Here is an 18,485-nt window from a genome sequence, read left to right as displayed (position 1 = left end):
TATAGTAGTAACTTTGGTACTTTTGCAATTTAACATTAAAAAAAAATTAAAAAAATAAATATTTGTTTTAAAAAATAAACAGGTTTGAAAGATATTAGGGAAGGCAGAACTTGTAATTTCAGTTTTTACTATTCGTTATGTATTTAACAATGCAAGTAGAAAATAATGAGGGAAGGGGATTAACCAGAACTCGACTGCAGAACCTGGTACAAAACAAGGGCAGAAGCAGAACTTTTATTTGCAAACACAATTTTAAAAAGGTGAAAGAAAAAGTGTTAAGCAGAAGCTGAAAATACCAGCCCTTAAGCAAAGTTCACATGCTGATCATAACTCTTAATTGTTTGCTTTCTTCATTTGGGCTAAACCCTGAAAAAGCAAAGGGCCCACCGTGGAGGAACAGGTAGAAAGCCACAGGGGTCCGGTGGTACTGGACAGTTTTTGTCCCCACACTGAAGGCTTCAAAGATGATCAAAAAATGGTGACATGTCTTGGAGGGTTGTCTTCGAAGCAGAACCACTGGCTGCTCTCCTCCAGAGTGCAGAAATAAAGGAACGGTGCGGGTTCCTTTTGAGAGGCTGCCGAGTGTTTCATTTCCATATAAAACCATTGAAGAAAGCCTGCCTACTCAGATTTGCTGCCAGGGCAGGACTTTGCTCATGATTTCATCATTGATCTTGGGAGAGATCCTTTCCTAAAAGTATTTTTGTAAAAGTGTTAGGAACGTAAGCAGTTGGAAGCCTGAAAATAATCCTTTGTTTGCTTTTTCAGTGTGTCAAGACTTATTTTTGTGCGACACCTAGGAGGTGTTCTAGCAGTGGCAAACATCAGGGGCGGTGGTGAATATGGAGAGACCTGGCACAAAGGTAAATCAGTCCAAGCCTGGAAACAAAACTGCAGGCTTAGCTGTGAAGATGACAGCATTCTTTCTTTCCCTCTTCCATACTCATATCTCCTTTTGGCTTGTAATTATTCCATCAAAAAGTATTTTTTTTTTCTTATATATATATATATATAAAAGAAACTTTTTCTTATATATATATATATATATCTGTACAGTATTTCCAGTGTATTTTCAGTGAATTTTTGCAACCTACATTACAATATTTTTGTACAAAAACAATATTTTCTGAAAAAAATCTTAATTTTTTTAAAGTAAGATTAATTTCCTAAACTTATAGCATTTGGAAATCCAGCTATTTATCTTAAAATATCTTCCAAAAATGTCTGTCCGTTTTGCAAGAGATCTGCCTCACTTTCACCTACCTCTTATATTATGTGTAGATGCACATGACATGTTCTAGATCCCCAAGGCAGCACCAGCTGGCTACTTTGTCTTTCTTGGTATCACAGAAAGAAGCTAGCCATTTGCAGAACCCTACAGAAGGTGTGAACTTTGGAGTTCAAAATGCATCTATTCCAGCTTTGCATGTTAGAAAACAGACATCACCAGATTGGTTTTGCACAATTTATGAATAGGCCAGGTTTCATTTTTTATTTACAGAATGAGATTGTTTTCATACAAACTTCAGTCAGCTCCACAAGTGCAGTGGCATATCACACACTCTGTACTCTTAGGAGGTCCAGCTTCTTGTAGACAGGCATTTTTTAAGCTGCCTTCAGTGCTGCAGGGAAGCCAGGTCACTCGCTACAGAACTCTGTCAATCTCTTTCCCTTTTTCTTAGTACCTTTGATGTATTACTCAATGTTTTTGCAGTACAGTTTTAAATCCTTTTATTGCCTTTGTCAACTTGTCTGATTGTTGACAATTTTCTGCATCCCTTCACTAGAGGAAGAAGCTGAAGGAAGTCCCACTCAGCTGCATAACATACGCAGTCATTATTCAGCGATGATGCCTTATTAATATCCCAAGAATTTGATGGATAAGTTGCTGGAGATGTTGTCAGGCAAATGGACCAAAACAGTGATATTTATGATGCAACAGTTTGCACTGGGAGTAATCCATAATAACTTTGTATCAAACAAAATGGTATTCCCAGATCATTACATCTGTCACTTTTCCTTTCATCTGTGGTAACTTTTTGTCTGGGTCATTTCCTCACAATTGAGTTAAAGATGTAATGGTTTTATAAATAGAAGCTATATAAGCTTGCAGATGCAGGATATTATTGCTAAAGGTGAAGTATCCTTCATTAATTTTAATTTGCCAATTGATTTGTAATAGGTTTTAATAAAATTTATCTTAATATGATAATGCTTTTTTTAGTCCACCTATTTCCTGCTTAATTTTGACCCAAGTCTTTTATTGCAGTTGCGAAATTAGATATGCATCTGTTCTTTGTTAACTCTAAAAGCAATTACAGAAGACTGTTTAACTGTATAGACAGGCTTCTGACCTTACACCAGATCAGAACTTCAAGCAGAGTAGTAAGATTTATTTCTCTCGCGTTGCCACACTTTTGAAGAATTTTTCATTGTCCCAACATGTCTCTCTTCAACAGTCATGTTAATGTGAGAATGATGTTTGTTTTAAGAAAATAAATTGCTGGTTCCAATCCTACAAGGAGATCTCTATGACTAAAGGCTAGAGTTTTCTTACCTGACTTTTTGCAACAGAGAAATGAAGCATCCAGGGTAAGCCGAGTGTGTGGGATCATTGGATGGACTATGGAGATAGAGACACCTCCAGATGATAGCTCGTTCCACTTACTTTAGAGTGAAGTCCTTATTTGACCACAGCCATATATCATCTGATTTGAAAGCATAATAGAAAAAAAAGGTAAATTGCCAGCCACATATTCTATGCCCAGGAAATTAGAAGTCCTTATATTATATAGGAGCAAATTGGAAGTTTTATTCCCTTAAGAAACTGCCACTGTGTTTAATGCTGTTAAAGTCCCATTAAATCAAACCTCAGGTGGATTGTATGTGGTCATTTTGTTTATATTTTGCAACACAAAGCTTTTAGCTTTAATTTTTCTGGTTTGAAACGTTACCTGGCACTCACTCCACAGTATAGGTATGTATTATTCAGAGTTTCTGAAAGCATTAGAGTTATCGACAGAACCATTTTATACTCTGTGTTGATAGAATCTTTCGTTTTTGCTGTCTTTCTGACCTGTATCAATTATTAAAATGTTCATGAAACTGGAACTGTTCCCAGGTATTTTTGCACACATGTTTTCTGAATAGATGGTATTAAATGGATTTTATGGAATTGGATTCAACTGATTTGTTTTATTTGTGTGCTAGGTGGTATCTTGGCCAACAAACAAAATTGCTTTGATGACTTTCAGTGTGCTGCCAAATACCTCATCAAAGAAGGCTACACATCTCCAAAGAAGTTGACTATTAATGGAGGCTCAAATGGAGGCCTATTAGTTGGTAAGGACTGCTTGTATATTTCCTGGGTTTGGTACTTTCCTGGGCTTTATCAAAGTAATCAGACTAAAACGTATCAGATCCTCTTCTTCAAGGATTGCCAGAATGTCAGCGCAATGACATATACCAAGCATTAAATTCCACTTCAGTTCCACTTCATTTGACATTCCCAAAGAACATTAGGATTCTGCAGTCTCTAACAAATGCTGACTGTTAAAAAGCCAAGCTTATGATTACTTCTGTGCTAGAGCTAACCCTATGGTAAAATCAGAGAGTAAGAATGCTTTAAAAAAAAAAGCTTAGTTATTTTAATTTATTTCTTAAGGCTAATTAGTATAAATCAATAACAGAACAAACAGAAAATCTGTTACGTAGGATCAGGAAACTTTGTACGTTGCATAAACCAGAATCCCATGTTCTGCAGTCCTTCATCAATTTCTCATTCAGTCTTCTGTGGTCATGCATTCCAATTCTTAGAGGGAAAATGAAAACATGACAGTTCTGCATTTATGGTCTCTGTACAGAAAAACGTTGACTGCACTTTAATTGTGTAGATTTAAAACAGGACCACAAATAAAACCATGCAAAATGAAATGCAAAATACAAGTACGGTTACTTGAAAAAGACAAGATCTTTTGACAAACTATGTAAACGTAATACCATTGTTACAAAGGCATCTTGTTCACATATAATTTACTACCGTGTTCTTAAATTCAAGGAAATTAATAGCCTTCTCAGAAAAGCTTTCACAAAAATCTCATAGTCTAACTAGTATTTGAAGAGCTACAGAATTTATTTCTGAATATATCCCGGTGTCTAAAAGTGGCAGAAGAAAAAGAAATGTTTTTATTCAGTCTTGAAAGGAGAAGGAAGTGCAAAGGAATAATGTTGAGGTTTGTTTGGATTTCTTTAAACAACATGAAATACATGTGACAGTATGACAAAGATAAGCTACTCATAAGAAGGAAAAAAAGCATATTTCAAGTTCATAAACATCTGGTTTGTAGGAAATGAGCAGATTTATTAGGACCACCCTTTGCATGCTCTGCTTTTTATACTCCTTCCTATTTATCTGCTGCTGCTCAATACTGGCTCTGTTGATTTTTTGTTTGTTTTTGAGTAAACTAGTATCCTCTCTAACAGATATTTGTGAGCACAAATATCTGAAAATTCAGTTATGCTATGCAACATGTTGTTTAAAACAGTATTTTCGGAAGCTTACTTGGACTTTAGTTTCACTCAGGATGGGATTCATCCTACCCAGCTTTAGTCATCAAAAAATCTGTGTTTTTGCCTGAACAAGTCAGCTGGGCTCCTTGTTTTGGTTAGGGGAAGCAAGTGACATCTGCAGAGTGCACAGCATGCCAGTGTGAGACAGGTGCTGTGACTCTAAACCTCTCTGCTGTGAAAAGTCTAGCGTTAGAAACCTTCAGTTGCAATTGCAGGCAGATTACAATCTAGCTGAGTTTTCTTGCTATTACAGAGCTAGATGGGGATTTTTCTTGACTGGGTAAAATTAGATGAATTTAGGAAATACTCGGAAGTGTTTTTTCATCAAAGCAAACCTAAATTTTGCAGTAGCTGTTCCTGCAACACTAGAGAACATAACAGATATTTTAGGTGCAAGGACACAGTGCTAGATTTTCTTAATTTTCATTTATTGAGGAAAAAAATGACAAGGAAGAGTACTGTCATTCTTCCAAAATACTGTTTCCTTTTTAGGCTTAACTAACAAGAGATGCCTCTGAGGAGTGCAGCCTCATTCAGCTGCAAAACAAAACTTCCTTGTCCTGCAGAGTGGCATCCCAAAGCTTAGCAGAACAGCACAGCTGTGAGCTGCAAACCTCCTTCATGCAAATGCAGTGTTCGACCTCTCGTGTTTGCTTGGACAAACAGTTCTGAGGTTCTGAAATCTTATTTTAGTACCAAATTTTAAAGCTCAATGTGTAGCGGGGTAAAACTCATGAATAAATTCTGGTTCGAGGTAACAGTTCATCAATGCATGTAATTATGGCTAATTAAAGGGGTGCAGTGGGAACCGATGAGTCTCCGGAAGTGTTTTCTTACTGAAGTAACAATTCAGAGAGCTAGGAGCAGGAGTTTTGATCCAGTCCCAAGCAACACATGGTGCTTCAAGAGACTCTGCAATGAAGGGTACTAAAATTCATTCTTATGATAGGTGTTTCAGCTTTTTTTTTTCCCTATTATAACAGCATTTCTGTTCAAGAAAGGAAATAACATTAAAAGGAGGGATTTGATCAGTAGATTGAGATAAAAGGATGAAGACCTCTTAGGCAGCAATTATTTAAGACACCATATATGCCTTATGGAAAAGGCTCAGAAAGGACCCAGGAAGAGTCATGTGGTTATGTCAGAGATGACCAGAAGTAGAATAACATCTTCCATAAAGCAGAAATCACATGGAAATGAAGAAAATTGGATAGAGGTGAACTGACAGGGACTGATGGAGCACAGGAGATTGATGAGCAAATTGCTAACAACAAAAAGATTGGCAATAAAAACTTTCTGTGCAGATCAAAGCAAGAGGCTGGCCAGAGAATCTGCGGGGTCATGATCTATAAAAGGAGCACTAAAGAAAGATAATGGCAGAGCAGCACAACTAAATGCTCCATTTATGTTGATGTTCCCTCCTGGGGAGCACGGGGAGTTCCCTGCACCAGAGTCTGTCTTTGTGGGGAATACTCTGAGGAGCTGACTCAAGCTGAAGCATCAGCAGAAGAGGTTTTGGAATAAATCAATCAACTGAAAAGCAGCGTCTTGCCAGGACCAGATGGTGCGCACACAAGATCTGAAGTGAACTCCAGTGTGAAATTGCAGACTACTAAGTCTGAATATCTGAGGAACAGAAGGGGATGAGTGTAATGCCAGTTTTTAAAGTGGCAGTCTACAAACTGCAGATCGGTAAATCTGACTTCTGTAACAGGCAAGCTAATTAAAAGCAATAAATAATAGTTGACATGCCTAGGGAAGAATTTTTGAGGCTGAAGTTGCAGCTTGCAAATCTTAAAGCTACTTGAAGGAGTCAGGGAGCACGTGGTGCTTATAACAGTGTTCTAGTTACTGGATTTTCAAAAGCTTTTGACAAGGTCCCTTGCACAAGGCTATGCAAGAAGGTTCTTGTTGAGCTGGAAGGAAGGTCATGATACAAGCAGGCAATAGCCTGCTTAGCAGAAAGCAAAGAATGGGAGTCGATCCATTTTCACAATGGACAAAAATGAGAAGATAAAGAATTTGGGAATGACTGTGCCTAGATGTGGATGCACGGTGATTAGCTCTGAATTAAGAAAGGTATTCTGAGATCCATTGTAGTTTGGTGAAAATCTCAGTGATATTATTTCTTATGCTACAAATAAGTAGGGGAATATGTAAAATCCTCAGGCAATAGATTTAAATCAAGCAGCAGAAGTTGGATTGAAGAACTCATTCCTACAGGTTATCACAACACTAGATAAATAAACATTCAGAAAGGAAAAAGTTGTATTTATGGAGAATATTTGTTTTGATGCTTGCAGATAATCTCTTAACTGAGGGTAAACCTAACCAACTAATTGCAAAAGCTGGTAATGTACAGGGAAATCTCTCAGTATTTGCTTTATTTCTTACAGCTTTTCCTACAGCATCTGCCAGTTGCCACTCTTGTAAATTGAATGCTAAGCTAGATGGAAAAGTACTCTGGTTATTTTTATAATATGAGGCAAGCATTATTCTTAAAGAAATTACCATTCCAGTAGCAGGAAGATGGAAATAATTTAAAAAAAAAAAAACTAATTTGCTTTATTAAAATGAGGTTGTTCCTCTGCTTTTTAATAGTTTGCTTTTATTAGAACTCTTTTCACATGGATTTACATAGTAATTACAGAGGAAAACTTTCATCAGTAAATGGAGTTTTTTCTCTTTAATGTCCTTTTCTTTATTGACACTATTATTAGAAGTTTAGAAAGTGAATGGTTTACTAAACTTCAATTTCAGTAATCTGAAAGCTCACTTATTTAAAAAGTACGTGTTGTCTTTGGAAGGCAATTTTCTAAGAACAGTATGTTTGGAGGAGGGAAGTAGCTTTTGAAAATGCCATCTTTGGGAGGTATTTACCCATTTGTATATTTGCTTTCTGTTTTGCTTAAAAGACTATTTGATTGCATAGACACTGGCAGGCTTCTCTATGTAATTGATTTTATATTGTATTCAAGTTCTTTGGCTTCAGATACTGTATGGGAACCTATATTTCTTTTCTTGTTTTGACTTAACAGTTCTATGTTTTATATTTTCTTTTGAAAAGAAACTGCACATTTATAAAAGACAGCTCTGCAGAAGTTGTTCTGATGTGAACTTGTTGGCAGTGGACCTTTCACTGCTCAGTCTAATTCTTTAAGATAAGAATACTAACAGAGTTGTTTTCCTGTCAAAGCTGCCTGTGCTAATCAGCGCCCCGACCTCTTTGGTTGTGTTATTGCCCAAGTGGGAGTGATGGATATGCTCAAGTTCCACAAGTACACCATTGGCCACGCTTGGACTACTGACTATGGTTGCTCTGACTGCAAAGAGCAGTTTGAATGGCTGTGCAAGTAAGTGTCTTTTAAATATTTCTGTGCTTTTGAAAATGCAGACTCTGATCAACAGTTTCAGGTTGTCGTGATCAATAGCTATTTGAAGAATTATTTCATCCTTGCACAGAATTATTTCCTCCTTTCCCACACTGGTTTTAGGGAGTTCAGAATTGCCTTACAAGTCAGCTTTGCTTGAACAACTGTCTTCAAAATCCTGTTGATTCAACTGGCCATAGTTTCAAAGACCATATTCTACTATCAGCTTTAATGATTTATAAGATACTCTTTCTGAATAATGACTACTGTAGGCTGTAACAACAGAATTTACTCAAGTGAACCACTACATAAATTGTATTTTTATGATGGGGGATAGACTATCACCATTATGAATTATATTATACTGTGTGGATAGGGTTTATTTGTAGGAATTGAATGGCAGTAGACCACAACAGGATATTAATTCAGTTCTCAGCCTCTTGCTGAGAAGGTCTGGAAAGATTATTTAGAAGAAAAAAAAATCAAAGAGACACTGTGTGCGAACAGAAATGGTTTACGTATTTATATGGCAAATAATGACCGAGAGTGCCATCATTTTAAAATATTTTTCTGGCACCTCATCTCCTGTTATTGTATTTGTATACCTTTAGTAATGAAGATTGACATTACTGGAGAGTGCCTCAGACATACTAAACAATTTGGCTTGTCTGAAATGCAATAGTGTTTAGATACGTTTTTTAGTTTAGAAAAAAAAAAAAAAAAAGGCATATCCAAATGCTAGAGTCTGTTGGGCCCATTGTAATTAGTTTGTTTCAAGGCCTCCTGCTGTTCCATTTAAGGCTTCAGTGGCAAACACTTTTTTTGTAAATATAGTGCACAAAGCAATTAACAAGTCTCATAATTCATCTTATTAGTAGCTTTCAAAACAAGATTTAAAATGATCCAGATACTCTTCATTATTTTGAAGAATAAAATTCACCTGAATATGTGTGAATTCAGATACTCTGAAGAGGTAAAGTGGAAGCAAAGTTTTTAAATTCATTCTGTGATTAGGAGGAACACATACGTAGAAAGCAGGTCATTCTGTACCTACTTGTATTCATTATACTTAACTCACAAAATTTAAATGCATAATTTTAAAAACATCTTCCATGACAATACATTAAATACTTATTTCTTGATGGGAAAACTTCAGCTGCTTTGTTTCGCATTCAACTGTCAAAGTATTTAAGGCAAATAGACTGCTATGTGCTGACCATTATTTAGCTTTTTTTTTTTTTTTTTTTTCAAAACAAATCATCTCCAAATTCTCTGATTTCTTCGTTTCCACTTAAAAAATAAAACTAGGAATCTGTTGGGTTAGATGTTCAAGTGTTGTCATGTGTTCTTAAAAATAATTTGGGTTTACTGTACGAATACTTATCCACATGTGAAATTGATTCAAAAGTAAAGCAAAATTATCTTTGTATTTCCTGTGATGAAATAGGGGAAAAAAAGAAAACTACTACCCTACTCTTGATTTAAGAAATGTAACGCTATTTCTAGCTGTAGATTTGTCTAAATGAAGTGTGAAATGGTTAGGTGGAATACTTTGTGACTTACTATTACATTTCATTTCTAACATCTGAGAGTATCTTGTGTTGATATATGCAGATATATTTTTAATGTTATGCTGCAGTAGTTTTTTTGTTTTTTTTTTTTTTTTTAAAAAAAAAAGTAAATTCTCCTGCAATGAAAACAAGTTTTTGTAAGTCGGATTATTCCTTGATCAAAAAATAGGAATCAGTCTTCCATAGAAAGCAGGAAAACCTACAGTTTCCTTTCAGTTTCCTGCATAGTATTCCCTAATGCATGTTCAAAAGTGGTGTAAATATTAGAGGAAGCAAATTTAATAAGCCTACAGCACTTGTGGCTTACTATCAGAAACTGTCTCCAAATTTGCATGGAAAAAAGCTATTCACATACAGACCTGGACTACACGTGTGCTGGGGAAAAGTCTTGATTTTCTTGTTTCCCAGTAGGATGGATCCTGCAATGAACTTTACAGCTTTTGCTCAAGTTTCCCTGTTGCCCATTTGTGATGTTTTGATATTTCTGTACGGTGTATGCATATGCCTCATTGAATTTAAAGAAATGTACTTGCTTTACATTTGCGAGCCAGAGATCTATGACATATCGTTTGCCAGGGGTGTAATTCTGACCTTTGCAACTGAGAACTGTAGTATTATGAGCGCTGTGACAATTTCAGTAGGAGAGGACCTACTTGTTGGGTCTTGAGGAAAAAATACCTGAATATTTTGTGTGCTTTTTTCAGGTATTCTCCGCTTCACAATGTCAAACTACCAGAAGAAGATGGCATCCAGTATCCCTCCACGCTGCTCCTCACAGCAGACCACGATGATCGTGTGGTCCCTCTACATTCGCTGAAGTTTATTGCTACTCTGCAATACGTTGTGGGCCGAAGCCGTAAACAAACCAATCCACTTCTCATCCACGTTGACACCAAAGCTGGGCATGGAGCAGGAAAGCCCACTGCTAAAGTTATAGAAGAAGTGTCCGATATGTTTGCTTTTATAGCACGATGCCTAAATCTTGATTGGATTGAATAGGCAAAATGTTTATTACTGTCTCCTTTAGAAAAAAGGGCTTTAACACCATTTAAGACCAACCAGACTACTACTTGGTGTAGTACTTACATTTAAGAACTGCAGTTTAATATTTTATTGATCCAACCTGCTATGGAATTTTGATCTTCTGTGCTTCCCTTTTTGTTTTTTTTTTTTTTAGAGTTTCTTTGAATTTCTTTTCTACTGCGTTTCGGAGTACGTTTTAAGTAGCATGTTCAGATAAATAGCTGAGCTACTGTCAGTGCTATTGTGAGCATTTAGATTCCAGAGTTAGTGCTAGCTGAGCTGATTTCATGTAAACAATTTCAATGTATTTTGCACCAATAAGCATATCCAGGTCAACTGTAATTAAATGTAAGTACTGTCCACATACAAGAACTCTGAGCATACTTTATTTACACAGTAACTTATTTAAGAATGGAAATTGAAAGTGTTCTTTGATAATCATGAAATACTGAAGAGATGGTAATCTGGGTAATTAATTACCCAAATATTATTAAAAACCTTATATTTCATGCTCTTTGTAACTGTGTTACAGTCTGTGATAACAGTGTTGCTAAATTGTTTTTTCTTTCTAAAAAGACTTCAAACTGTCACTGATTTTCTCTTCTGTCATTTATTTCCTCATAGAAGAGAAAAACTTGAAGAATTCTTAGATTCTCATTCTAAACTCAGTCCAGGTATGCGTACACACTTAACAATGTTCCCTGTCAGCTGTTAGCTCTTTAACTATTTCTTAACAGTAGACCAGACACTCATTTGTTCAGATTGTTCAAATTTAAGTATTCCAGATGCATCTGACAGAATATTTTCTAAGGAGCCAAAATCTGAAGATACGTATATAATCTAGTCCTGGCTGCAGAACAACAAAAGCACGTAGGCAGACGCCTTAATGGTTTGACACACACAGTATTTGAGCTGCCATTTCCTGACTTTGATTTGGGCTGTAGAGCGATTAAGTAGATGTAAGTAGATGTTTCCTGCTAGCTGTCTAAATTCTGATGCACTGCAGCAAATTAGGTTTTGATCTGGGGGAGCAAAAAGGAATTCTACCAATTACTAGTCTTGTTGCCCCTCCAGAAAATACTGCCACTTTCCAGTTTTGGATAAACTAATATACTCTTCCAGGATCATGCTTGTTGTCATATTCGTGCTTGGACCCTAAGGCAGGTACTTTAACTCTGGACTGAAGAGTTTTATCTCTAAGCAAATGATGTCTCAGCCCAGGAAGAAGAGGGAGTGGTATTTAAAAGTGGAGTAGGCTGCCGTTTATTCGCACCAGGTTCACGCTGTTTCTCTCACGCTCTCAGAATTCTCCTGATTCCCCCTGCAGTCCGGGAAGGATCATGCCTCCAAGGCCTTTATAATACATAATCTGATTTTATGGAGGGGGAAAAAAAAAAGAAGTCTGCTCTCCTATGAAATACCATACTGCAAAACCCTGTATGTCATCTGGGGCCTGTTTGTGGGTATTACAGTTTTGCCAGATATATTGTGGACTGATGTATTGTGATCACAGCACTGTATTAAACAATCAGACAAACAGTCAGGGATTTTTTTTTCCATCCAGGTTGTGAAAAGAGGCTTCAGGTTCAGCTCAGCCCCTCTTCCCCACCCTTTTCCCATAGGCACAGGAACTATTTTCTAAGATCATTGTGGAATTTCTAACAGCTGCACTGTAGTGGCAGGAACAAAGGACATGAGCAGTGCCATCTCTGGTGGTAACGCCCAAGGGCTGCAGCATCTGGCCTCTTATTGAATGTTACAGTACCGTTAAGAGGACAGAACTTTCTCTCCAAGACAAGAACTTTTCAGGACAGGGTGTGTAGAAAAGCACATTCCTTGGACATTGAGGTGAATTGTATTGGTGCCTTGAATTGCAATGCCTTGGGCACAGCTACCTCAATCGTCTCTTCGGGTCTTTGTTTTACTCAGCTGCTCAAACACGAAACTTCTGGCACAGGATAAAAATCATTCATTTTCCTGCCAAAGCTTTCTGCTGAAGCTTAGTTCCCTGAATGGCTCCGTATCACGCCAGATGACCAGTAATGGGGGTGGTGGAAAAATCATTGCTCTTTGAGTAGCAATCAATAGTATTGAAAGTGGATTTAGCTTGCTGGAGACACCACTCAAAAAATAAATGTTCAAGAGTACCCGCTGTAGAATGCTGGTATCTCTATTAGTGAGGCACTTTGTTTCCCTAATAAGGTCTTAATTTCAATATTTTAATTGATCTTAATCAGGTATGCCAAGTACAGGATTCAGGTGCCAGAAAGTGATGTTGCAGGGGTGTCCTATTGGCTGCATTGCTTCTTTCAGTACAGAAAGGATTATGGCCCCAAATGCAATCCATAATTAACTCTGAGCAAGTAATACGCTTGTAATACAGTGGGATTTAAGCCTTTAAGATCTGGATTAAATAGACCTGGAACCAAACCATTTCTGGTGTATAAAACGATAACGAAATCTCAGTTAATCTGCTTTCAAGGGTAGCTTCTCTATGCAGTGGAAATGCTATTTCATGGAGGGGCTCCGTATTCTGTGCCTTTAATTTCCAGTGCATGAAGCAAAATTCACTAGATGGGTGCAGTGCGTGGTAACCTCATCACAACTAAATACATTTTCAAAGTCTCGTTTCTTAGAAAAACAGATACCAACATTTTGCTCCAAGATCAAAACTAGAAAAATCTTTAAAGTCCTGTAAGAGGCTTATATTACATAAACCAAAATCTGATTTTAAGTGGAAATAAATGAACTTTTTGTATGCCGTTCCCTTCTGATATTCTTCACAGCTAATGTAAAGATATTGTAGTCATCTTTGCCCCCACGAGAATACATTTGCATCAGTGTTAATATATGTGAAAAGGGTTGGAAGTTTTTAAAAAGTTTAGTCTTCATATTCTTCACAGAAAAAGACAATTGAATTCCTTCATATTTGAGTTGATTTAAATTTTGGTGTCTGGAAAAAAAATAAAAAATCCTGAATTTAGATAGGTGCTGCACCCTCCCCAGCCATATAACTGCCAACATTTAAGGGCAGAAGAAGGGCAGCTGACTGATGGATATACAAGAATAAGGGACGCTCAAGATAGATTTTGGAGACAGCTGTTCCTGGCACCCAGAGCTTCTCCTGTTTCACCAGGATTTCTTGACTTGGCTCTGCTTTGCCGTCTGTCTGTGGGAAGGCAGAAATATGAGCAGCAGTACTTTGGATTCGATACGGCAAGCAACAGCTTTCAAACATCTCTGTTTGAAAGGTTATGTCAGGTCGTTTATTTATTTTTAGCCTGAGGTAGCCCCTCAGAGTTGCCTAAAGATCTGCTTATAGACTCTTCCTGACAGCCTCTCCTGTGAAAGGGCTTTTCCAAGCTGAGTAGAATTTAGGGGGAAGGGCCAAGGGAGGCACTTGGAAGCCTGGCTAATTAACAACCACCCAATTTTCTGCCAAGCTCTCCTACTTTTAAAGTCTTTAGTAGACAGCTTTTGTGAAATTGCCTCTTTGTGCAGACCTCTCAGGGTTTGGATAGTCCATGCTGTTTGAACAACCAGGTTTGGCAACTTTTTTCATTTCTCCATGTGTTCTTTTAATTATTTCTGCCTTACTATTATTGCTTGCCAGGAAAAGAAAAAGCATTCCTCTGATTTATTATTTTTTTTTACCCTTGAAGGAAGAGGAGGTCTTCCAGTACTTGTGTCTGTGAAGATAGCCAAGGTGTGTTCTCAGATAACGTTATTCCTGAATAATTCCACTCAGTTTCTGAATAATCTCATGTCTTCAGTTTATTCATGGCAGAGAGATCTCAGTGATGGAGTCCCTGAGTGGAAGCTAGAGTAGCTACTGGCATCTGCAGAAATAAACTGAAATTCTGGACTAGGAGACGAACTGTGATTTGGCCATTTCTCTTTGTTTTTCATAGGAAGACTAACTGAAAATTTAACATTTAAAACCAAAGCTAAGTGGTAACGTATCAGTAAGAATCTCTGCTCTGCAGACAGCCCTCTACATTGACAGCAGGAGTAACAGAGTCAAGGAACAAACATGGTGCCTGCATCCTTACCCACAGCAAGGTAAGTTTAGTGCTGAAGGTCTGAAGAGCAAGGGTCAATCATTTCATGGTGATTTCCACTAAAGATTTTGAGCTTCCACAGCAAATGCAACATGAGAGCTAGAGTCAATGGATCAATGTCTGCAAATGTGATGTTTCTAGCCTGGTGCAGACTGTTCAGAAGATAACCATTTGTGCATTACTACTTTCAATGCGTATCAGGCATCTATGTACAAGAAGGAAGGAGATGTTCTTCTTGAACTGCTTCAAACGCGTGTGGGATGGTGTTGCAAGCTATTTTAAATAGCGTGCATGTTAGGTAGGCATCTCATAGTGCTAAATGGAAGAATAAAGTAGACATTTGTCTATAAGCGGTACACTATTAGGCCCAAAATATTATCTATAATTCTCATCTTAGCATTGCTGTCAAAATATAGAGGAAGTAATCAGATGAAAAGCAATAGAAAGGTCTTAATCTTCTAGTGTCCATATTGTTTTGATCCTTTTGATGCTTCAGGAGATTAGACAGACATTAACTTTATGGGTTCTAAATAAACATCCTGGTTTGCAGTGTTCCCCCAGAAAGGGAGGGGAATTTCCTGATTTTAGGAAACAAGGTTATAGTAGAAATGTAAGATCACATACCACGAAGCTACACACCAGCAATAGGTTGAGCTGTACAAAATACCTTAATTCATCAGGGCACCTGGACTCGTAGGCGGTAATTCTATTTAGTTCTTAACACCATCATTTTCACACTGCTTTTCTTTCCCTGTGAAAAGGAGTACTTAACCTCTAACATTTCCTCGGTAGAAGAACAGATGAACATTAAGATATATTGCATTTTAGTGATGCTATCAAATATATTCTCTTCTTCTGTGGGACCTTAAAAGCATCAGAAGATAAGAGCAATAGCTAAAAAATTGATGTTTGCTTTGCTGTCTAGCAGCCATTGAACAACTGTGAGCACAGTAAATAACAGATGAATTTATTCATTAGTTACACACCAGTTAATGTAGTTCTTTACAACCGACATAAGAGTGGAGACCTAAAATCGCTCGTAGGGACCCAAGCTTCACCTCATGTATTGTTTACCTTTCGTCTTGCATTTCACTACATAGGCATGGGTATTAGTAAAACTTTGCATTACTGCAAAAAAGTGTAATAAAACTTCATGATCACTGCCTGCAAATTGCAGTATTTGGGAAGCCTCTATTGTTGACTATAAAAAAACCTCCAGCTATACTTTGAAAGTAAAGGGATGACTTTTCCTCATCAGAGATGCTCAGGCCTTGAACTTCCAGTAAGTGCTGATCCACATCTGATCTTCGCAATACCATCCATCGCTCAAAACGCTTAAAAGCAAAATAAGCGTTCTTGCAATTCCCTGCATTTGCAATGTCATTACCCTCCAGCACTAGCTTGCAGAGCATTGGCTGCCAAGGACAAACTGGAAAACATCCTCCTCTCACAGATGACAGTCACTTGCAACAACAACCCAGTCATTAAACAGTTTGCTGCCGTGGGCCAGCTGCCCATTCTTCCTGCCTGGTGGAGCAGTCCAAAGCCTTCGCGCTTGCCAGAGGAAGTAGATTGAGGGGGAGGGGTATCAGAGCTGCAAAATTGCTTCCAGCTAATGAATTGGAAACCCTGTTGAGACCATTTCATTAGAGGTTTTGAACAGCATTTGTTGTTTTTGATGCTGATTCCCTTTGGTGAGAATCAGGTGGCCAGTCCTGCCAAGTGGGGCCAGCAAAGTTGGGTCAGAGGAAGAATGACTGTGATGGGACGCATCACCTGGAGAGGCACTCTGGAAAAGATGCTTTCTGTGCACTAGGGTTTAACAACAAACTGTACTGATTTCTGCTGTACTTGTCTAATCAGGTTCTTTTCAAGGGAATAGCCTTAATATTAACTGCGGAGGGGTGTTGTACCCTGTTCAGCCCCTCAGAGCGGCCATACCCCTGGCGCGGGGCAAGAGTTACTGCGGCAAGACCTGTCAGAAACACAGGGAACAATCACCAGCCAAATCTAAAATTGCCACGTCTCAGTGGGGACCGGGACAAGAACTGCATATCTTTGTTTTCGGCCTTATGGAGTTCATACTTCTGGAGCTGAAGGAAAAGCTGTTCTCCCAGCAGTCAGAGGCTGGCCTTGGGACGTGTTGGCTGTAGCTCGTCCCAAGCTCCCACACCAGCCATCGCACTGGTGCTTAGCTGTGGTCGCTGAACCGTGAACGTCCTCTATTGGGCTGTTATTCTGGGAGCTGAGTACAAGTGACTTGAGGGGTGGATGTGCTAGCCTGAATCATTTCACTGCTCAGCCTCTTAACCCTGCTCTGTGGCCTGGATGCAGGGGCTGGGCTGTCATGGGGCAGCCTGCATTAGCACTGAGGTCAAGTTTTGGTCAGGACATCTCACCCTTCCTGTGGGAGGGAGGCCCCAGAAGAGCTCACTGGCTCCGGAGAAGCTGTTTTTTCCTCATCTCAAAAACCTTACAGCTCTAAGTGCTGCAAATGGCCAGGCACAAGCAGCTCAGCTCTGTGCCTGCCCTACCTGGCAGCTGCTCACCTATGCCAGGCGGTGTGGTCTCCCCTCAGGGACCCTGATTCCCTCAGGGCAGCCCAGCTTTCCTGCGTGGCAGTGAGCAGAGGCCTCAGCTGTCTGAAGGGAGGCACATCACCACTGGAGCCCCTACTGTCCTGTGTGCTGCCATCTTCCACAGGTTGTGCCCAGCATGGGTGCAGAAAGGCAGTGGAGCACACAGGCTCACATTCAACATGGAGTCAGCACCCAAGGGCTGGTTAGCCCAAGGCATCTCCACTTGACTTTCAAATCCTTTGAAGGCTTTTAGTGAAGCCTCTGCCCGGGCTCAGTAGACTCAGCTGAGGTAACTGTACCTCATGTGGCTGAGGTGTGAGGTATTTGCTCTGCCTTAGTGTCTGGGTGATGTGATTCAGCAGACACTTTCAGAGCACATTTACCAAACAGTCCAGCAGGGCAGAGCTCTTGCAAAACACAGCTTTCCCCTCCCTTCCTTCACAAGCACAGCAGTGGCCCCTGGCGAGGGCCATGTCCCCAGCTGCAGATGAGGAGGGAGCTGAGTGGTACAGAGCCTCCTCCCTGGTTGACAAGGGACAGACAAGAGTACAGCTGCAGGGATCACAGCCATGTCCTAGGCTCCAGCACCAGCACCCAAAACTGTGTCTCTTGTTTATCCCATGATATAAATACAAAATGCCAACATGGGCTAAGGCAAACTCCAGGGATCTCTCATTTCCAGGTGAATAACCAATGCAAAGTCGAGGGTCACTCAGGCCAGAGGCTTCTTGAGGACAGTTAAGGAGGGGGATCTGCTACACACATAGCTCTGCTCATCCAGCCAGGCGGACGAAGGTTGTGGTTTGTAGCTCCTGCCTTGAGCCCATCTTTACCTGATGTGGCCTGTCATGAAACGTTCTGTACCCCTTTAAATAAATAAATCCCTCTTCCTCAAGACAGCTTTCAGCGCTGCAGACATCTGGTCAGATTCAAACAGCTGGTGATAAATCATCTTGGCGGAAAAATAAAAAAATCTTCCTCTCATGTGTCCCCAAATGTGATATTCTTCCAGCTGACGCCAGCCCTGAGGCAGAAGTCGGGTGGTAATCATTTTTGCTTGGCTGATGCTGTAAAACTGAGGAGGGTCTTGCAGGGCCAGAGGTGCCCAGCCCCACAAGAGTGTGGTGGCACCATGTGAGCAAAGCCCTGGGTGGGCAAAACGCTGTGTGAGGCTCGCACCGACCCCCAGACGCAGAGCCCTGGGAGAAGGACTCCTGGGAGGAACGCTGCCAGCACCACGGCCCCTCTGCCAGGGCTGGCAGGAGAGCTGCTGCTGCCGGCAGCGTGTTTCATGCTCTGTGCCTGTGCCAG

At 39.4% G+C, this 18,485-nt stretch overlaps 1 protein-coding gene across 1 annotated transcript in view; it reads left to right on the top strand.

Moving 5' to 3' along the window:
- The window catches only part of PREP (prolyl endopeptidase), a 100,422-nt gene extending 89,203 nt beyond the window's left edge, over window positions 1-11,219 (top strand). The window contains exons 12-15 of the mRNA XM_082755873.1: window positions 769-863; window positions 3,211-3,342; window positions 7,766-7,922; window positions 10,216-11,219. Coding sequence (XP_082611999.1) covers window positions 769-863; window positions 3,211-3,342; window positions 7,766-7,922; window positions 10,216-10,510 — 679 coding nt within the window. The 3' untranslated portion in view covers window positions 10,511-11,219. The remainder of the gene's footprint in view (window positions 1-768; window positions 864-3,210; window positions 3,343-7,765; window positions 7,923-10,215) is intronic.
- The last annotated feature ends 7,266 nt before the right edge of the window (window positions 11,220-18,485 follow it).

This window comes from Aythya marila (assembly GCF_965140915.1).
Source record: "Aythya marila genome assembly, chromosome: 3".
Taxonomy (NCBI): domain Eukaryota; kingdom Metazoa; phylum Chordata; class Aves; order Anseriformes; family Anatidae; genus Aythya; species Aythya marila.
The sequence above is the reverse complement of the archived record's forward strand: the minus strand, read 5'-3'. Positions and strand labels throughout refer to the sequence as shown.